Source organism: Palaemon carinicauda, chromosome 17, assembly GCF_036898095.1.
Source record: "Palaemon carinicauda isolate YSFRI2023 chromosome 17, ASM3689809v2, whole genome shotgun sequence".
In the NCBI taxonomy this organism is placed as follows: domain Eukaryota; kingdom Metazoa; phylum Arthropoda; class Malacostraca; order Decapoda; family Palaemonidae; genus Palaemon; species Palaemon carinicauda.
This window is the reverse complement of record NC_090741.1, coordinates 42,520,156-42,540,812: the sequence shown is the minus strand read 5'-3', so window position 1 is coordinate 42,540,812 and position 20,657 is coordinate 42,520,156. Positions and strand designations below refer to the sequence as shown.

The 20,657-nt window shown below is 32.8% G+C and overlaps 1 protein-coding gene across 1 annotated transcript; it reads left to right on the top strand.

Annotated features, from left to right (window-relative positions):
- Nucleotides 1–7,370: 7,370 nt before the first annotated feature.
- On the top strand, nt 7,371–20,122 carry LOC137656043 (ileal sodium/bile acid cotransporter-like). The gene is made up of 11 exons (XM_068390219.1): nt 7,371–7,569; nt 8,865–8,993; nt 9,142–9,279; nt 11,561–11,767; nt 12,233–12,407; nt 14,852–14,999; nt 16,198–16,312; nt 16,629–16,815; nt 17,241–17,371; nt 19,160–19,332; nt 19,738–20,122. Exons 1-10 carry the CDS (start codon nt 7,465–7,467, stop codon nt 19,292–19,294), a joined length of 1,470 nt encoding a protein of 489 aa, XP_068246320.1. The 5' UTR covers nt 7,371–7,464; the 3' UTR covers nt 19,295–19,332; nt 19,738–20,122.
- Nucleotides 20,123–20,657: the final 535 nt, after the last annotated feature.

Here is a 20,657-nt window from a genome sequence, read left to right as displayed (position 1 = left end):
TTAATTTCACCTTCCTTTGACACGCAACCTTGTCTGGGAAGCATCATCATTATTTTTTATATAGAACAATTGTTATTGTAATACATATCCCCCCCCCTCTCTCTCTCTCTCTCTCTCTCTCTCTCTCTCTCTCTCTCTCTCTCTCTCTCTCTCTCTCTCTTACATGAGTTTAAAGTTTCCTTATAGTTACACTTATACAAGTAAAATGTTTCTTTATAGATACTCTTACATAAGTATAAAGTTCCTTTATAGGTACACTTATATAAGTATAAAGTTCCTTTATAGATACACTTACATAGGTATAAAGTTCCTTTAAAGGTACACTTACATAAGTATAAAGTTCCTTTATAGATACATCTACATAAGTATAAAGTTCATTTATAGATACACTTACATAAGTATAAAGTTCCTTTATAGTTACACTTATATAACTATAAAGTTCCTTTATAGATACACTTACATAGATAGAAAGTTCCTTTATAGATACATTGTCATAAGTATAAAGTTCATTTATAGATACACTTACATAAGTATAAAGTTCCTTTATAGTTACACTTACATAGGTATAAAGTCCCTTTATAGATACACCTACATAAGTATAAAGTCCCTTTATAGATACACTTACAAAAGTATAAAGTTCCTTTATAGATACACTTACATAAGTATAAAGTCCCTTTATAGATAAACTTACATAAGTATAAAGTCCCTTTATAGATAAACTTATAAAGTATAAAGTTCCTTTATAGGTACACTTATATAAGTATAAAGTTCCTTTATAGTTACACTTACATAAGTATAAAGTTCCTTTATAGTTACACTTACATAAGTATAAAGTCTCTTTATAGATACTCTTGCATAATTATAAAGTCCCTTTATAGATACACTTGCATAAGTATAAAGTTCCTTTATAGATACACTTGCATAAGTATAAAGTTCCTTTATAGATACACTTGCATAAGTATAAAGTCCCTTTATAGATATACTTAGATAAGTATAAAGTCCCTTTATAGATACACTTGCATAAGTATAAAGTCCCTTTATAGATACACTTGCATAAGTATAAAGTCCCTTTATAGATACACTCGCATAAGTATAAAGTTCCTTTATAGATACACTTGCATAAGTATAAAGTTCCTTTATAGATACACTCGCATAAGTATAAAGTTCCTTTATACATACACTTGCATAAGTATAAAGTCCCTTTATAGATACACTTAGATAAGTATAAAGTCCCTTTATAGATACACTTGCATAAGTATAAAGTCCCTTTATAGATACACTCACATAAGTATAAAGTTACTTTATAGATACACTTGCATAAGTATAAAGTCCCTTTATAGATACACTTAGATAAGTATAAAGTCCCTTTATAGATACACTTGCATAAGTATAAAGTTCCTTTACAGATGCACTTGCATAAGTATAAAGTCCCTTTACAGATACACTTGCATAAGTATAAAGTTCCTTTATAGATACACTTGCATAAGTATAAAGTTCCTTTATAGATACACTTGCATAAGTATAAAGTCCCTTTACAGATACACTTGCATAAGTATAAAGTTCCTTTATAGATACACTTGCATAAGTATAAAGTCCCTTTCCAGATACACTTGCATAAGTATAAAGTTCCTTTATAGATACACTTGCATAAGTATAAAGTTCCTTTATAGATACACTTAGATAAGTATAAAGTCCCTTTATAGATACACTTGCATAAGTATAAAGTTCCTTTATAGATACACTTGCATAAGTATAAAGTTCCTTTATAGATACACTTGCATAAGTATAAAGTTCCTTTATAGATACACTTGCATAAGTATAAAGTCCCTTTCCAGATACACTTGCATAAGTATAAAGTTCCTTTATAGATACACTTGCATAAGTATAAAGTTCCTTTATAGATACACTTAGATAAGTATAAAGTCCCTTTATAGATACACTTGCATAAGTATAAAGTTCCTTTATAGATACACTTGCATAAGTATAAAGTTCCTTTATAGATACACTTAAATAACTATAAAGTCCCTTTATAGATACACTTGCATAAGTATAAAGTTCCTTTATAGATACACTTAGATAAGTATAAAGTTCCTTTATAGATACACTTGCATAAGTATAAAGTTCCTTTATAGATACACTTAGATAAGTATAAAGTTCCTTTATCGATACACTTGCATAAGTATAAAGTTCCTTTATAGATACACTTGCATAAGTATAAAGTCCCTTTCCAGATACACTTGCATAAGTATAAAGTTCCTTTATAGATACACTTGCATAAGTATAAAGTTCCTTTATAGATACACTTAGATAAGTATAAAGTCCCTTTATAGATACACTTGCATAAGTATAAAGTTCCTTTATAGATACACTTGCATAAGTATAAAGTTCCTTTATAGATACACTTGCATAAGTATAAAGTTCCTTTATAGATACACTTGCATAAGTATAAAGTCCCTTTCCAGATACACTTGCATAAGTATAAAGTTCCTTTATAGATACACTTGCATAAGTATAAAGTTCCTTTATAGATACACTTGCATAAGTATAAAGTTCCTTTATAGATACACTTGCATAAGTATAAAGTCCCTTTACAGATACACTTGCATAAGTATAAAGTTCCTTTATAGATACACTTGCATAAGTATAAAGTCCCTTTCCAGATACACTTGCATAAGTATAAAGTTCCTTTATAGATACACTTGCATAAGTATAAAGTTCCTTTATAGATACACTTAGATAAGTATAAAGTCCCTTTATAGATGCACTTGCATAAGTATAAAGTCCCTTTATAGATACACTTGCATAAGTATAAAGTCCCTTTATAGATGCACTTGCATAAGTATAAAGTTCCTTTATAGATGCACTTGCATAAGTATAAAGTCCCTTTACAGATGCACTTGCATAAGTATAAAGTCCCTTTACAGATGCACTTGCATAAGTATAAAGTCCCTTTATAGATGCACTTGCATAAGTATAAAGTCCCTTTATAGATACACTTGCATAAGTATAAAGTCCCTTTATAGATACACTTGCATAAGTATAAAGTTCCTTTACAGATGCACTTGCATAAGTATAAAGTCCCTTTATAGATACACTTGCATAAGTATAAAGTCCCTTTACAGATGCACTTGCATAAGTATAAAGTTCCTTTATAGATGCACTTGCATAAGTATAAAGTTCCTTTACAGATGCACTTGCATAAGTATAAAGTTCCTTTATAGATGCATTTGCATAAGTATAAAGTTCCTTTACAGATGCACTTGCATAAGTATAAAGTCCCTTTATAGATGCACTTGCATAAGTATAAAGTTCCTTTATAGATGCATTTGCATAAGTATAAAGTCCCTTTACAGATGCACTTGCATAAGTATAAAGTCCCTTTATAGATGCACTTGCATACGTATAAAGTCCCTTTATAGATACACTTAGATAAGTATAAAGTCCCTTTATAGATACACTTGCATAAGTATAAAGTTCCTTTACAGATGCACTTGCATAAGTATAAAGTCCCTTTTATAAAGTTCCTTTATAGATACACTTGCATAAGTATAAAGTCCCTTTACAGATACACTTGCATAAGTATAAAGTTCCTTTATAGATACACTTGCATAAGTATAAAGTTCCTTTATAGATACACTTAGATAAGTATAAAGTCCCTTTATAGATGCACTTGCATAAGTATAAAGTCCCTTTATAGATGCACTTGCATAAGTATAAAGTCCCTTTATAGATACACTTGCATAAGTATAAAGTTCCTTACACTTACATAAGTATAAAGTCCCTTTATAGATACACTTGCATAAGTATAAAGTCCCTTTATAGATGCACTTGCATAAGTATAAAGTCCCTTTATAGATGCACTTGCATAAGTATAAAGTTCCTTTATAGATGCACTTGCATAAGTATAAAGTCCCTTTATAGATGCACTTGCATAAGTATAAAGTCCCTTTAAAGATGCACTTGCATAAGTATAAAGTTCCTTTACAGATGCACTTGCATAAGTATAAAGTCCCTTTACAGATGCACTTGCATAAGTATAAAGTCCCTTTATAGATGCACTTGCATAAGTATAAAGTTCCTTACACTTACATAAGTATAAAGTCCCTTTATAGATACACTTGCATAAGTATAAAGTCCCTTTATAGATGCACTTGCATAAGTATAAAGTCCCTTTATAGATACACTTGCATAAGTATAAAGTTCCTTACACTTACATAAGTATAAAGTCCCTTTATAGATACACTTGCATAAGTATAAAGTCCCTTTATAGATACACTTGCATAAGTATAAAGTCCCTTTACAGATGCACTTGCATAAGTATAAAGTCCCTTTATAGATGCACTTGCATAAGTATAAAGTTCCTTACACTTACATAAGTATAAAGTCCCTTTATAGATGCACTTGCATAAGTATAAAGTCCCTTTATAGATGCACTTGCATAAGTATAAAGTCCCTTTAAAGATGCACTTGCATAAGTATAAAGTTCCTTTACAGATGCACTTGCATAAGTATAAAGTCCCTTTACAGATGCACTTGCATAAGTATAAAGTTCCTTTACAGATGCACTTGCATAAGTATAAAGTTCCTTTATAGATGCACTTGCATAAGTATAAAGTTCCTTTATAGATGCACTTGCATAAGTATAAAGTCCCTTTACAGATGCACTTGCATAAGTATAAAGTTCCTTTATAGATGCACTTGCATAAGTATAAAGTCCCTTTACAGATGCACTTGCATAAGTATAAAGTCCCTTTATAGATGCACTTGCATAAGTATAAAGTTCCTTACACTTACATAAGTATAAAGTCCCTTTATAGATACACTTGCATAAGTATAAAGTCCCTTCATAGATACACTTAGATAAGTATAAAGTCCCTTTTTTAGATACACTTGCATAAGTATAAAGTTCCTTCATAGATACACTTAGATAAGTATAAAGTCCCTTTATAGATACACTTGCATAAGTATAAAGTTCCTTCATAGATACACTTACATAAGTATAAAGTTCCTTTATAGATACACTTGCATAAGTATAAAGTCCCTTTATAGATACACTTACATAAGTATAAAGTTCCTTTATAGATACACTTGCATAAGTATAAAGTCCCTTTATAGATACACTTGCATAAGTATAAAGTCCCTTTATAGTTACACTTACATAAGTATGAGGTTCCTTTATAGATACACTTAAATAAGTATAAAGTTCCTTTACAGATACACTTACATAAGTATGAGGTTCCTTTATAGATGCACTTGCATAAGTATAAAGTTCCTTTACAGATACACTTGCATAAGTATAAAGTCCCTTTATAGATACACTTAGATAAGTATAAAGTCCCTTTACTAAGATACACTTGCATAAGTATAAAGTCCCTTTTATAGATACACTTGCATAAGTATAAAGTCCCTTTTATAGATACACTTAGATAAGTATAAAGTCCCTTTATAGATACACTTGCATAAGTATAAAGTTCCTTTATAGATACAGTTGCATGAGTATAAAGTTCCTTTATAGATACACTTGCATAAGTATAAAGTTCCTTTATAGATTCACTTACATGAGTATAACGTTCCTTTATAGATACACCTACATGAGTATAAAGTTCCTTTATAGATACAGTTACATGAGTATAAAGTTCCTTTATAGATACACCTACATGAGTATAAAGTTCCTTTATAGATACACTTGCATAAGTATAAAGTCCCTTTATAGATACACTTGCATAAGTATAAAGTCCCTTTATAGTTACACTTACATAAGTATGAGGTTCCTTTATAGATACACTTAAATAAGTATAAAGTTCCTTTACAGATACACTTACATAAGTATGAGGTTCCTTTATAGATGCACTTGCATAAGTATAAAGTTCCTTTACAGATACACTTGCATAAGTATAAAGTCCCTTTATAGATACACTTAGATAAGTATAAAGTCCCTTTACTAAGATACACTTGCATAAGTATAAAGTCCCTTTTATAGATACACTTGCATAAGTATAAAGTCCCTTTTATAGATACACTTAGATAAGTATAAAGTCCCTTTATAGATACACTTGCATAAGTATAAAGTTCCTTTATAGATACAGTTGCATGAGTATAAAGTTCCTTTATAGATACACTTGCATAAGTATAAAGTTCCTTTATAGATTCACTTACATGAGTATAACGTTCCTTTATAGATACACCTACATGAGTATAAAGTTCCTTTATAGATACACTTACATGAGTATAAAGTTCCTTTATAGATACACCTACATGAGTATAAAGTTCCTTTATAGATTCACTTACATGAGTATAAAGTTCATTTATAGATTCACTTACATGAGTATAAAGTTCCTTTATAGATACACTTACATGAGTATAAAGTTCCTTTATAGATTCACTTACATGAGTATAAAGTTCCTTTATAGATTCACTTACATGAGTATAAAGTTCCTTTATAGATACACTTACATAGAAAGTTCCTTTAGAGATACACTGACATAAGTTTGAAGTTTCATCATAGATACACTTAGATAAGTAGAAAACTCCTTTTATAGATCCTTTAAAGGAACTTTATACCTATGTAAGTGTATCTATAATGAAACTTCAAACTTATGACAATGTATCTATAAAGGAACTTTCTATCTACGTAAGTGTACCTATAAAGGGACTTTATACTTATGTACATGAATCTATAAATGAACTTTATACTTATGTAAGGAAATCTATAAAGGAACTTTATACTTATGTAAGTGTATCTATAAAGGAACTTTATACTTATGTAGGTTTATCTAAAAGAAACTTTATACTTATATAAGTGTACATATAAAATATGCAACACATGTACTTAAATTAACATTGGTGCTTACGTGTGGGTATAGGCCTATGAAATAATCTGTAAAATTCCTTTACTTACATGATTTTTTTTTTCGGGGGGGGGGGATTAAACACATTTTTTATCTTATTCTTATAGATGTTAATAAATTTGTCATATATACATTATTAACCTTTTATTCCTTTTTCCAGGATAAGAGTGAATTTACTCAGAAGAAAATAAATCGGAGTATATTGATTACCTGAATGTATTATAGGACATTATCCATTAGAAAAAGATATTGAAATCCTAAACTACTGCCGTTTTGACATTGACGTAAGTAATAATTCGTAGGTTCGGCCTTTAGTCTTAAACTATTATTTTAGAATATTCTCGATTTAAACATGTATTAAAATTAAAACAAAAAAATACATAAGTGGTTTGTTAACGGGAGACATATACGCATGCTTTCTTTAAAACGTAGTTTCATCGTGTTTAGATAGATTCTATGAATTAGTTGGTACTACATAAGTTTTTATCATGATTTACTAAACGCCTAACGGTTGCAGATATAATCAGCGAAGATCAACGAACGCAAATAGTAATCAAAGTATCCCGATGGCTACATAATAGAAGTTAGACGCAACGTGGAAGGAAGAACATTCACAATGGCGACTGGGAACATGATCTTACAAAAAATGAATGATAATTCATGGACGAACGCCATCTGCTGGGCGTTAATACTGACGATGCTGGCGGGAACTGCTCAAGGCGTGAGTACAGGATACATTATCTTTATTTATTTACTGCACTGTCATTGTTCAGTGGCTACTTTCCTCTTGGTAAGGGTAGATGAGACTCTTAAGTTATGGTAAGCAGCTCTTCTGGGGGAACAATCCAAAATCAAAACATTGGTGTCTAGTCTTGGGTAGTGCCATAGCCTCTTTACCATGATCTTCCACTGTCTTGCACACTATTCTATCTAATTTCTCTTCCTCTGGTTTTGTTAAAGTTTTTATGGTTTATATAGAAAATATTTATTTTAAAGTTGTTACTGTTCTTAAAATATTCTATTTGTCCTTGTTTCCTTTCCTCACTGGGCTATTTTCCCTGCTTGGGCCCCTGGGCTTACAGCATCCTGCTTTTCCAACTAGGGTTATAGCTTAGCAAGTAATAATAATAATTGTTTTCATCATCTTCCCTCGACACACGGACAGAATACGAAGCACTTTACGTAAATTCATGCATAAGTAATACTAGAGTTAATTCCTGCCACAACACGGTTATACTTGAAACACGAAATAATGTGGATTGAATTAACCATCATCCTTGGTCTCTTTCATAATTAAAACACGTTCCCACTATTGTCTAGACCCACGCAGTTCTTCATATATCTTTTTACCTTCTCAATCAGATTGTTATTATACATTTTACTCAGTACACTAAATGAACTTATCCTCATTTAGTTCTTACGGTCTACTTAATCACCATTATATTACACAGTGGAACAATTATTTCTATCAACCATTTCATCAGAACCTTTCCCTTATCCAGACATACCTTACAAACCTTGGTCATCTGTTGTCTCAGTTAAAATATTTCATTATTTTCTTCTTTATATCATTTCATCAGCTCCTAGAGTCTTTTACCATCTTAATAGCTAACTTTATCCCCAATAGTCGCATCCACAAGTATATATATATATATATATATATATATATATATATATATATATATATATATATATATATATATATATATATTTATATATATGTGTGTTTATATATATATATATATATATATATATATATATATATATATATATATATATATATATATATATATGTGTGTGTGTGTGTGTGTGTGTTTGTGTGTGTTTGTTTATTTCCATAAGAGTGAATGATATACACGAATAAACATATAATGAATTATCTAAACCGAGTAATTATGATATAAAAAGTGTTTTGTAATAAAGAAAATACCACTCAAACTACACAATAATATAGAGCCTTCTCATAAACAACTTTTAATCTTATAAAAAGCTTATCTAATGTATTTAATTTTACAGGAGAATGCGTCAATGTTGACTTTCAATCCGGAAGAGCTGAAACAATTGCCAGACGGTACACTTCACACCTTCGTGTGGTCTTCTAACATGAAAGGAGTAGCTAGCGTAAATGCCACTGTTCAGAATGAGGTACAAAAGCAGGAAAAGAGCTCACGAGGCTCATTCAATTTTAATTCTGTTCATAATAATAATAATAATAATAATAATAATAATAATAATCATAATAATAATAATAATAATAAATCAACACTTACGATAATAATAACTTCAATTACAGATAGTTCTCGAAATTACTTCGGTTGGATATGTAATCGAGGATAAAGAAAACGGGACATTCTATGGCCACATCAACTTCACTGCACTGTTTATCGGATACACTAACATTACAGTCAAACTGTACGATGCAAACGGCGCTGTGGGTATCTTTAATTTCTTTGAAATTACTAAAAGTACATGATACAACGTTGGTGGTTTTGCAGTTGAATTTCTTTATACATCTGAGAGAGCTTTGAAGGTTCTTTGGTTGATTTTACTTTTTTATATAATGGTTTAATACTTATAGGGTTATATATATATATATATATATATATATATATATATATATATATATATATATATATATATATATATATATGAAATATATATATATAGATATATATGAAAAATATATATATAGATATATATGAAAAATATATATATGTATATAGATACAGTAATACCTTGGTTTACAAGCAACTTGAAATACGAGCAATTTGGTATACGAGCATAAAATTTCAAATTTGAATCAGTCAGCGAACAAAAACTTCCCTCCGTATGAGCGTCTTTTGTAGACAGGTACTAGCAAGACAAGCACGAAATCATTCACCCAGTGCCCATACGCCACACGCGCAGTGTTCACGCTGTATTCGTGTAATTTTTATACAATTTTCATATCATTTTAAGGAAAAATGCAAGATTAGTTGTACCTAGATAGGTTCCTTGACAAAATTAAATGTAAAGCTCTGTCCACACTATTGAGCATGCTCGATGGGCACACAGTGATACCAGACCACAATAGATAGTGACAATGAGGGTTCATGACGTCAGAAGCGGGAAAACTGTAGGCAGGGATCTGGCAACAAACAGTCTTGCCAGATCCCTGTCTGTGGTTTTCCCGCTTCTGACATCATGAACCCTCATTCTCACTACCTATTGTGGTTTGGTATCACTGTTTACCCAGCGAGCATGCTCATTAGTGTGGACAGGGCTTAAGAGTGCAAAAAAAGAGATGACCAAGTATCCATACAGCATTAAATAAGAGATTCAGTTAGTGATAGTAAATGACGTTTAAGAGAGAGAACTAACAATATTTTAAGACATGCTCATTGAGGGATATTCTCCCTCCAAGCAGTAAATCCCTCCTCCTCCTCTCTAGTTTCTCTCGCGTCAGCCAACGACTCTCCTCAAAGGTAAAGAGCGGGTTAATATGCGAATATTTGTATTTTTCATTCTGAATTATTAACAATCATTAATTTCTGATGTTAGGGATTATAATTCAAATAAGAATTACTATTACAAACCTATAAAGGTGAGTTTTGATGTGTATTTATGAATGTGTGGAACATATCGAATCGGATGTATTACCTTTATTTCTTATGGGAAAATTGTTTTGGTTTATGAGCTTGCTCTTAGAGTAAATTGAACTCGTATACTAACGTGCTAATGTATATATATATATATATATATATATATATATATATATATATATATATACATATATATATATATATATATATATATATATATATATATATATATATATATATATATATATATATATATATATATATATATATATATATATATATATATATATATATATATGTTTGTGTGGATACTGTGTATAATATTAGTTTAAAAATATAGTTCAAAGCTCCCTGCACAAATGTGAATACATTCACTCATGTATGCATACTTCACTTACACCAGTAGCCTACATGAACAGTTCACAAAATCTATTCAGACCTAATCCCAGACAGGTCTTCCTAGTTTCCAGAACCTTTGGTGTTTTTAAACCATATTTCCTTGAAAAGTTTAACCAAGTAAATTTTACCCGCATCTGCATTTTTTCATGACAAACCGTTGATGCATTTCAAGCACAATTCTTTCCAGAAACAAATTGAGGTGATGTTGGGAGCTTTAATAGATTGTATAGCTCATTTTTATTCTTCTCTAACTAAATTTCTACCGAACTTTATAAGGGAAGATGCATCCAACATCCATTGGATTAGTTAATTCAGTATCAACAGAATTCCTTGACACTTCTGGCGAGAAGATGCTGCCAGCATTCTTTATCTTAGTTAACACTTCACTCAATCAATTTCAACTGCATCATCCCAGATTTAAGCAGATATGCTGCCAGTATCCCTCATCCTTGATGATACTTCACTCATTTAATTTCAACTGCATCCTCCCAGATTTTAGCAGAGGAGATGCTGCCAGTATCCCGCATCCTTGTTGACACTTCACTCAATTAATTTCAACTGCATCATCCCAGATTTTAGCAAAGGAGATGCTGCCAGCATCCTCAATACTAGTTGATACTTCACTCAACCAATTTCAACTACATCCTCCCAGATTTTAGCAGAGGAGATACTGCCAGTATCCCTCATCCTTGTTGACACTTCACTCAAACAATTTTAACTGTATCTTCCCAGATTTTAGCAGAGGAGATGCTGCCAGTATCCGTCATATTGTCCTACCAGAAACTGAATGATATCTTCGTGCAGATAATTAGAATCCTGGTGGCCATCTCCTACGTCAATATGGGAGCTACCATGACTATTTCAGTGGTGAAGGATATTATTAAGAGGCCTATTGGGCCTCTCATAGGCATGGTTTGTCAGTACACATTCATGCCTTTGGTAAGTGTACTAAAGTATTGTTATCAGTAACGATGCTAGCATAATTTAGAAATGATAATAATGCTGGTATCATAAAAATTATTACTTGCATTACTGCTACTATAGTCTATTTCTTTTAGCGAGTCATATTTGCACCGACTCGCAGCGGTGCCCTTTTAGCTCGGAAAAGTTTCCTGATCGCTGATTGGTTGGATAAGATAATTCTAACCAATCAGCGACCAGGAAACTTTTCCGAGCTAAAAGGGCACCATTGCGAGTCGGTGCAAATATGACTCACTAAAAGAAATGGACTATAATGATGATTGCAACTATAGATGATGCTGCTAGTAGAAATAGCAAAGCCTAGGAAATATTGATAGTGACAATAATGATGTATATTATATCAATATTAACAATGATGACAAATAAGTAGTAGTACAATCTATTTTAGACAATGCCACTTCATATCTCTTCTTCTTCGGGCAGCTCTCCTTCGGCCTGGGAAAGCTGGTCTTCCCCGACAACCCGATGGCGCAGCTGGGCATGTTCCTGAGTGGTTGCTCTCCTGGAGGAGGCATCTCCAACATGTGGACTCACCTCTTGGATGGTTCCCTTGACCTCTCGGTCATGATGACCTTCATCTCAAATATTTTTGCTTTCGGTAATGCTTCTCATATTTCTACTTTCGATAATGTTTCTCATATCTTTGCTTTTGGTGATACGTCTCATATTTCTACTTTCATCTTTGCTTTTGGTAATGCTTCTCATATTTCTACTTTCGATAGTGTTTCTCATATCTTTGCTTTCGGTAATGCTTCTCATATTTCTACTTTCGATAGTGTTTCTCATATCTTTGCTTTCGGTAATGCTTCTCATATTTCTATTTTCGATAGTGCTTCTCATATCTTTGCTTTCGATAATGCTTCTCATATTTCTACTTTCGATGGTGCTTCTCATATCTTCGCTTTCCGTAATGCTTCTCATATTTCTACTTTCGATAGTGTTTCTCATATCTTAGCTTTCGGTAATGCTTCTCATTTTTTGTTTTGCCATCTTTCTATTGATTATAATCTGTTGATATAATATTCTGTTATTCAAGAATTAATTCAAGTAAAATGCTTACTAGTACAGGCATCTCATATTAATGCCTGGCCAATGACTTGAGAAAACTAGATAGATGAAAAGAAAGAAGGTTGGACTTTACCATGAAAAAGGAGATAGACCTTCTTGCCTCTCAAAGAAAGGTTATATGCACCGGGCGATAAAGAAGTAGAAATAATATTCTAAAGCTTAACAGTAAAATGTAAGAATTATGGAACCTTGTAATTCTAGATCTATCAATTTCCATATCACATATTTAGAAAGAGTGGTAAGACATGTGTTGCAGGACTGCTCAAAGTTGTGAATAAAATATTGAACAATATATGAAAACTGGGTTATAATATTTTAAAGTATCTATTCTTAAGGCACCACTAACATCATCCTCACAAACCTTTTGAGGATATCTTTTCGCTTTCTGGATTTCCATCTGGTCCAGGTCTTCAACTATGCCCATTTTCCAGGATATGCTAAGCCCTCCTACTGGTCTTCGACCTGCAACTTATCCTAATATTATTATTATTATTATTATTATTATTATTATTATTGTTGTTACTTGATAAGCTACAACCCTAGTTAGAAAAGCAGGATGCTATAAACCCGAGGGTTCAACAGGGAAAATAGCCCGGTGAGGAAAGGAAATAAGGAAACTAAGAGAGAAGTAATTAAGAATTAAGATAAAATATATTAAGAACAGTAACATTAAAATAAATCTTTCATGAATAAACTATAAAAACTTTTACAAAACAAGAGGAAGAGAAATAAGATACAATAGTGTGCCCGAGCGTACTCTCAAGCAAGAGTACTCTATCCAAAGACAGCGCAAGACCATGGTAAAGAGGCTATGGCACTGTCCAAGACCCGAAAACAATAGATTGTGGAGTGCCCTCCTACAGGAGCTGCTTACCATAGCTAAAGAGTCTCTTCAACCCTTACCAAGAGGAAAATAGCCACTGAACAATTACAATGCATTAGTTAACCCCTTGAGCAGAGAATTGTTTGGTAATCTCAGTGTTGTCAGGTTTATGAGGAAAAAGGAGAATATGTAAAGAATAGGCCAGACTATTCGGTGTATGCGTAGGCAAAGGTAAATGGGCCGTAACCAGAGAGAAGGATCCAATGTAGTACTTTCTGGCCAGTCAAAGGACCTAATAACTCTCTAGCGGCAATATCTCAACGGGTGGCTGGTGCCCTGGCCAACCTTCTAAAACTATTCTGACCAACTGAGCCTATAATTAGATTATATACATATCAATTTAAGCCATAATAACCAAAGCAATGTTTCGTGAACCCTTACGTTATTGAGACCTCTTTAACTCAAAAACATCTAACAGGATGAGACTCAGAAAAGTCATTCAGCAGTTCAATAGAAGAGGAAATAAAAAATCTGGTGTGTAGTGGGATAACGTTATAGCACTAAAACAATGAAGGAAAGCATTCTATTCTAAAGTATGATGTTTTAAAAGTTTGTGACGAAGTGGAGAAAGCATCCCTGCGAAGATAGCTACCGAACAAACAACTTTATTTAGAAACAACACAGGTATTTGCAGGCCCCAAAGGTTCACATAAGGGTGCCAATTGTATGTGTAGATTCTACAGATTTTATCAATAAAGTTCACATTGGCATAAAAAACGGACAATATGATAATGGAATGATGATAAAAGTTGAAAATTGCTTTGTTATTTCAATGGCTTTTTGACATGGAGTCCGATGGTGGCTGCAGTGTAGAAGAAAACGTAAACAGGGCATACTTCTTTAGTTGTTTGTTCTTGGTTGCTACACGTGCATTATAACTTAATGATCTCTTGACTTGTATATGAATGGATGTTAATTTTGATTGATAATAAAAATAGATATTCCTACATCAGGATAACATTAGGTTATCTAAGATCAGTATTTCCCAACATCACCCCTAAATGTTTACTCAGTGCAAACTGAAGTCACTAATCATTTAAAGCTGTTTGGCTGCCCCACTTTTCTAAATCCTATCTTATTTTTCCTTTCAGGGACTATTCCTTTATGGATATACCTAATGGCTCCACTGATTGTCGAAGACACAAATTTCGTCATCCCGTTCTATGAGATCGGTATGATACTCGTTTTCTTGGCCATTCCCTGTCTAGTAGGTATGGCAATCAAGATATTCTGGCCAAGGTAAGTTCGCTGCAGAGAAAGGACCACTGGAAACTCTTTTCTGTTACATATTATTATATACACATACTTGCCTTTAATATCAGGTGGCTGGATCAATGACAGAATGAAAACTCTGATTTACATACCTAAACATAAGCCTAGTCAGCAGATGCTGAACCAACCTACACCGCTTATCACTAGCGTGTAGGCTACACAATCTCCCATTTTCTGGACAGATGAAGGCCATTCAAGTTAACTGGTTGACAAAGACCTATTTCACTACTTGAGCAAGCCGAGCCATTATGAATTTTTCTGAATATAGACCTTAAGCTGCTAGGCCTACACTGCTTATCACTAGCGTGTAGGCTACACAATCTCCCATTTTCTGGACAGCTGAAGTCCATTAAAGTTAACTGGTTGACAGAGACCTATTTCACTACTTAAGCAAGACGAGCCTTTATGAATGTTTCTGAATATTGGCCCTATGTTGCTCTACACCTTGCTGGGTTTACTCTTGAGACCATAGCTCATAGGGTGAGGCCAAAACTACTCAAGTATAGGAAGAACCTCATAGCCAAACCTTTACCAAGAATTTGAATGTTAGTTAACACCGTCTATCAACCTCCTCTATAATCAAATAGGATAGCTTTCAACCTCACCTGGGGCATGGGGGTTGACTATTGCACGTTGTCTTAAAATCCTAATCTGTTTAACCTGTTTTAGCAGTGAATTATTTACTATATGGTGAGTAGAGTGATTCGAGTTCCATCCCTATCAAAAATGACCAAGAGACTAGCAGCCTCATCCCGAAAAAAAATCCGTTAATAACCGGAGTTAACATTCTTTGCAGCCATTTCATCAAAGGAAAAAAGACGAAGTTGAGAAAATATATGTATACAGTATATGTTGCTCATGTCCATACTCTTTAGTAACTATATTCTAATCCATATAACGCTTTCTTTCTGTTCAAGAACGTTAGTCAACAGGCAATCAACTCCACGTTTAGAACTACCAGCCCTCTCATATTATTGTCAATTTTGGATGGTATATGCAGTATTCATCTATATATATCTATATAATCTATGTACATATATATATATATATATATATATATATATATATATATATATATATATATATATATATATATATATATATATATCCATCATACACATTTTGCTGCCTATTTATATACTTTGGGTAAATATCTTTTTTCCAGAGTTGCACATTTCTTGGAGAAAACGTTGGCCCCAATTGCCATCTTTAATATAATCTTCACCTTCACTTTTGGTGTCTACACGAACCGGTATATATTCGAATTCTTCACGTTCAGGGTAAGATTATGCACGAGAGAGAGAGAGAGAGAGAGAGAGAGAGAGAGAGAGAGAGAGAGAGAGAGAGAGAGAGAGAGAGAGAGAGAGAGAATAATTTCGTTAATGAACTGACAATGAAGCTCTTGGGTGATTCACTGGGATAACTTCTCCCTTCAATTCTCATTTCTTCAAGCAAGTCCTTCAATAGCAGTGAAATGTCTTATTAATGTCCATATCATTATATAATTCATGTTTTTGACGCGTATGAGAAAATATGTAGGCTACAATACTCGTAAACAACGCGAACACTTAGACCTATGTCCTTAACATGTTCTAGACATTGCTCATCGGCTTCCTGTTGCCATTCCTGGGTTACCTGAGCGGGATGCTTCTTGCTAAACTCTCCTGCCAGTCGAAGAAGGACATAATTGCCATCAGTATAGAGACCGGGGTGCAAAATAATACGGTGGCTTATATCATCCTGAAGCTGTCCTTCGAGAAACCTGCAGGAGACATTACGGCAGGTGAGAGGTAGTTTATAGTTAATGTCATTTCGACGTGGGAACTGAGAAACAATACTATTCAGTAGCAGCAATTGCATTGTCTATGGCCATAAGTCTACAACGAATTTAGTACTATCATAGTTAATTTTATTTTCATGCTGTGGTTAAAATTGCAATTATACATGCTTGGATATTTACGAACATAGTTTGGTTATAATTAGTAACTAAAATGTACTACTGTACTTGTTGCAATGGTTCTTAGCAGGACTTTGACAATTGGTCCTTTCTAGTGTTAATTGCCAAACTTTGTACAGGATACTCAGGCCAAAATGACCAGCTGAATTGAACTGGAAACTTTTCATAAAACATTGAAATAAATTTTCAGTTTGTTTTAGTCTTAATGCGGTAAAACTATTGAACTGTTATGGATCTTATTTTCATTGTAGTGTTTCCGATTGCTGTTATCTTCATGTACCCTATTCCCCTGATAATCGCGATCCTCGTCAGGAAGGCCTACAATTACTTCGCCCGGTCCAAATCTCAGGATTTGAAGGAAGTCACGGATGTCAAAACTGAGGTCAGTTTGGTCTTGTAGGCCTACACTCTCTGGTCTTTATAATGTCTTTTTGCATGGAACATGAAATTCAAAATCTTTAGGTTTCTTTTGTTATGAATGTAGGATATGCATTCTGTATTGATGAAGAGGAATGGCTAATTTTTTACATTGTAAAATGATCTTCTTTTACATATAAGGACTAGTAACTTCTAATTTTTCAGAAAGTATTTTAGAATCAAATTTCTAACCTCATGGCGATCTTTACCATGACTGTCTATCAGATACAAATTTCACTGTCAAATTAATATGAACAATATACTTGAATTGCTTAACTAGGAATTAAATCATATAAGTAAGTATTATTAATCACAAGACCTAAAGGTCATACTGTACACACACACACACACACACACATTGGATTGGCGAACTAAGAAAGTTTGCGGGTGTGGACTGACACAGAAAGACCATAGACGCAAGTGGAAGGACATATCTGAGGCCTGAGGCCCTTGTTCTGCAGTGGATTAGTAACGGCTGATGATGATGGTGATGATATATATCCACTTTAGGATAGTAGACCACAATCGGGTTTTATCCTAAGTAGGCTACCCTAACCTAAACTTACCGGTAGTTCTTTGCGTTGTGTATTTACTTCAGTAACCAACATCTGAGCCTAGCGTTTTCAATACTTTATAAAAGCGAAGTATAAATAGGCGTAATGTTTGGAACATAATATAGAGCTCCTATTATATTACAAATACACTTTAAATATCTAATGCACGAGTAGGCTACTTAGCTGGATTTCCGGGCTACAACATGTAGGTGTTTTGTTTGTCAGGGAGCGCCTTTAACACACAAACTACCACTGACAGAGTTAATCACTGACTAACGTTTTTTCAAAGAAACGGAACACCGGGAACAGATATAAGCAAACAAAACATAAGTAAACCACGCACGCGTTTGTTTCAAATTATTGTCAAAAGTTTTTTTTTAATAGTAGTTTTAAACAAATATATATACACCATTATCTTAAACTTTAACTTAGAAAATCATAATGGTGGTACATATTATATAAAGTTGTTGTAAATCACACACACTAAATATATATATATATATATATATATATATATATATATATATATATATATATATATATATATATCAGCTATAGCTAGTCCACTGCAGGCAGGACAAAGGCCTCAGACATCTTCCACTCTCGTCTGTTTGTGGCCCTTCGACGTCAGTGTATACCCGCAAATTTTCTTAGTTCGTCAATCCATCATCTTCTCTTACTTCCCCTGCTTCTTTTGCAATCTCTAGGGACCCATTCGGTTTAATGTCCATCTATTGTCTGTCATTCTCATAATGTCCTGCCCATGTCCATTTCCTTTACAAGTTAGAATATCTTCTTCTCTAGTTTGCTTTCGTATCTCTGCTTTTCTTCTGTCTCTTTGTGTTAGTCCTATCATTATTCTCTCCATAGCTCTTTGAGTTGTAACTGTCTGATTAAACATTTTTCTGTATAAAGAAAGTGGCATTTTAATTTTCATAATCTCATTTTTGTTTACCAAAAGCTCTCCATCCCATGCTTATCCTTCTTTATATATATATATATATATATATATATATATATATATATATATATATATATATACATATATATATATATATATATATATATATATATATATATATATATATATATATATAGGCAGACACTTGCTCTTATCATATAGGGTCTATACTGTATAATACAGTATGTGTGTGTCTGTGTATGTGAATAAACTTTTGACTCCTTGATCGTCTTTACAGAAAAATATGACCAACGAAGACATCCCTAAACTCCCGGCAAAGTCAGTCACACAGTCTACCGACGAGCAATCTCCTTCAGGAAGGCGAAGGGGCGTGGATAACCCGGCTGCGGTGCTGAATGACGAATCTGTTTGAGGAGCGCCCTTACTCCAAGGGCGTGCGATGGTCTTCAGGTAATTACGAAATCTCGGAGTTCATAGCAATTTAATTGAATTTGATATTACTTTAGTTAGACTGTACTTGGTTGCGATGACAAAATATGGATATTGAAGGAAATGTTTTTTTTTCTATTTTTCTTCTTACTGTTGTTATATATATATATATATATATATATATATATATATATATATACAGTATATGTAGGCCTATATGTATATGTGTGTAAATATATATATATATATATATATATATATATATATATATATATATATATATATATATATATATGTGTGTGTGTGTATGTGTGTTTATACAGTATATATATATATATATATATATATATATATATATATATATATATATATATATATGTGTGTGTGTGTGTGTGTGTATAATCACATTGTCATCTTTTCTTTCAGGTTACTGCCTGGACGAATAAGAATAATTCAGGTGGTTCATTCTCCTTGCGGCAACGGGATGGATTTTTCCGTTCGGGATAGATTTTTCTTTTCGGGATAGATTTTTCTGTTTGGGATGGATTTTTCTGTTTGGGATAGATTTTTCTGTTCGGGATGGATTTTTCTGTTCGGGATAGATTTTTCTGTTCGGGATGGATTTTTCTGTTCGGGATAGATTTTTCTGTTCGGGATAGATTTTTCTGTTCGGGATAGATTTTTCTGTTCGGGATGGATTTTTCTGTTTGGGATAGATTTTTCTGTTCGGGATGGATTTTTCTGTTCGGGATAGATTTTTCAGTTTGGGATAGATTTTTCTGTTCGGGATGGATTTTTCTGTTCGGGATAGATTTTTCAGTTTGGGATAGATTTTTCTGTTCGGGATGGATTTGTCTGTTCGGGATAGATTTTTCTGCTCGGGATAGATTTTTCTGTTCAGGATAGATTTTTCTGTTCGGGATAGATTTTTCTGTTTGGGATAGATTTTTCTGTTCGGGATAGATTTTTCTGTTTGGGATAGATTTTTCTGTTCGGGATAGATTTTTCTGTTCGGGATAGATTTTTCTGTTCAGGATAGATTTTTCTGTTCGGGATAGATTTTTCTGTTTGGGATAGATTTTTCTGTTCGGGATAGATTTTTCTGTTTGGGATAGATTTTTCTGTTCGGGATAGATTTTTCTGTTCGGGATGGATTTTTCTGTTCGGGATAGATTTTTTCTGTTCGGGATAGATTTTTCTGTACAACGTCTAACAAGACACAAAACAATACTTTCTCCATTTATCGGTTATTGCTCCGTTTTATAACTAATAACTGAGTTATTCGAAGAAAAACTTGAGAAAATCCAATATGGAAATAAAACTAAAATATTGAACCTAATAAAAAA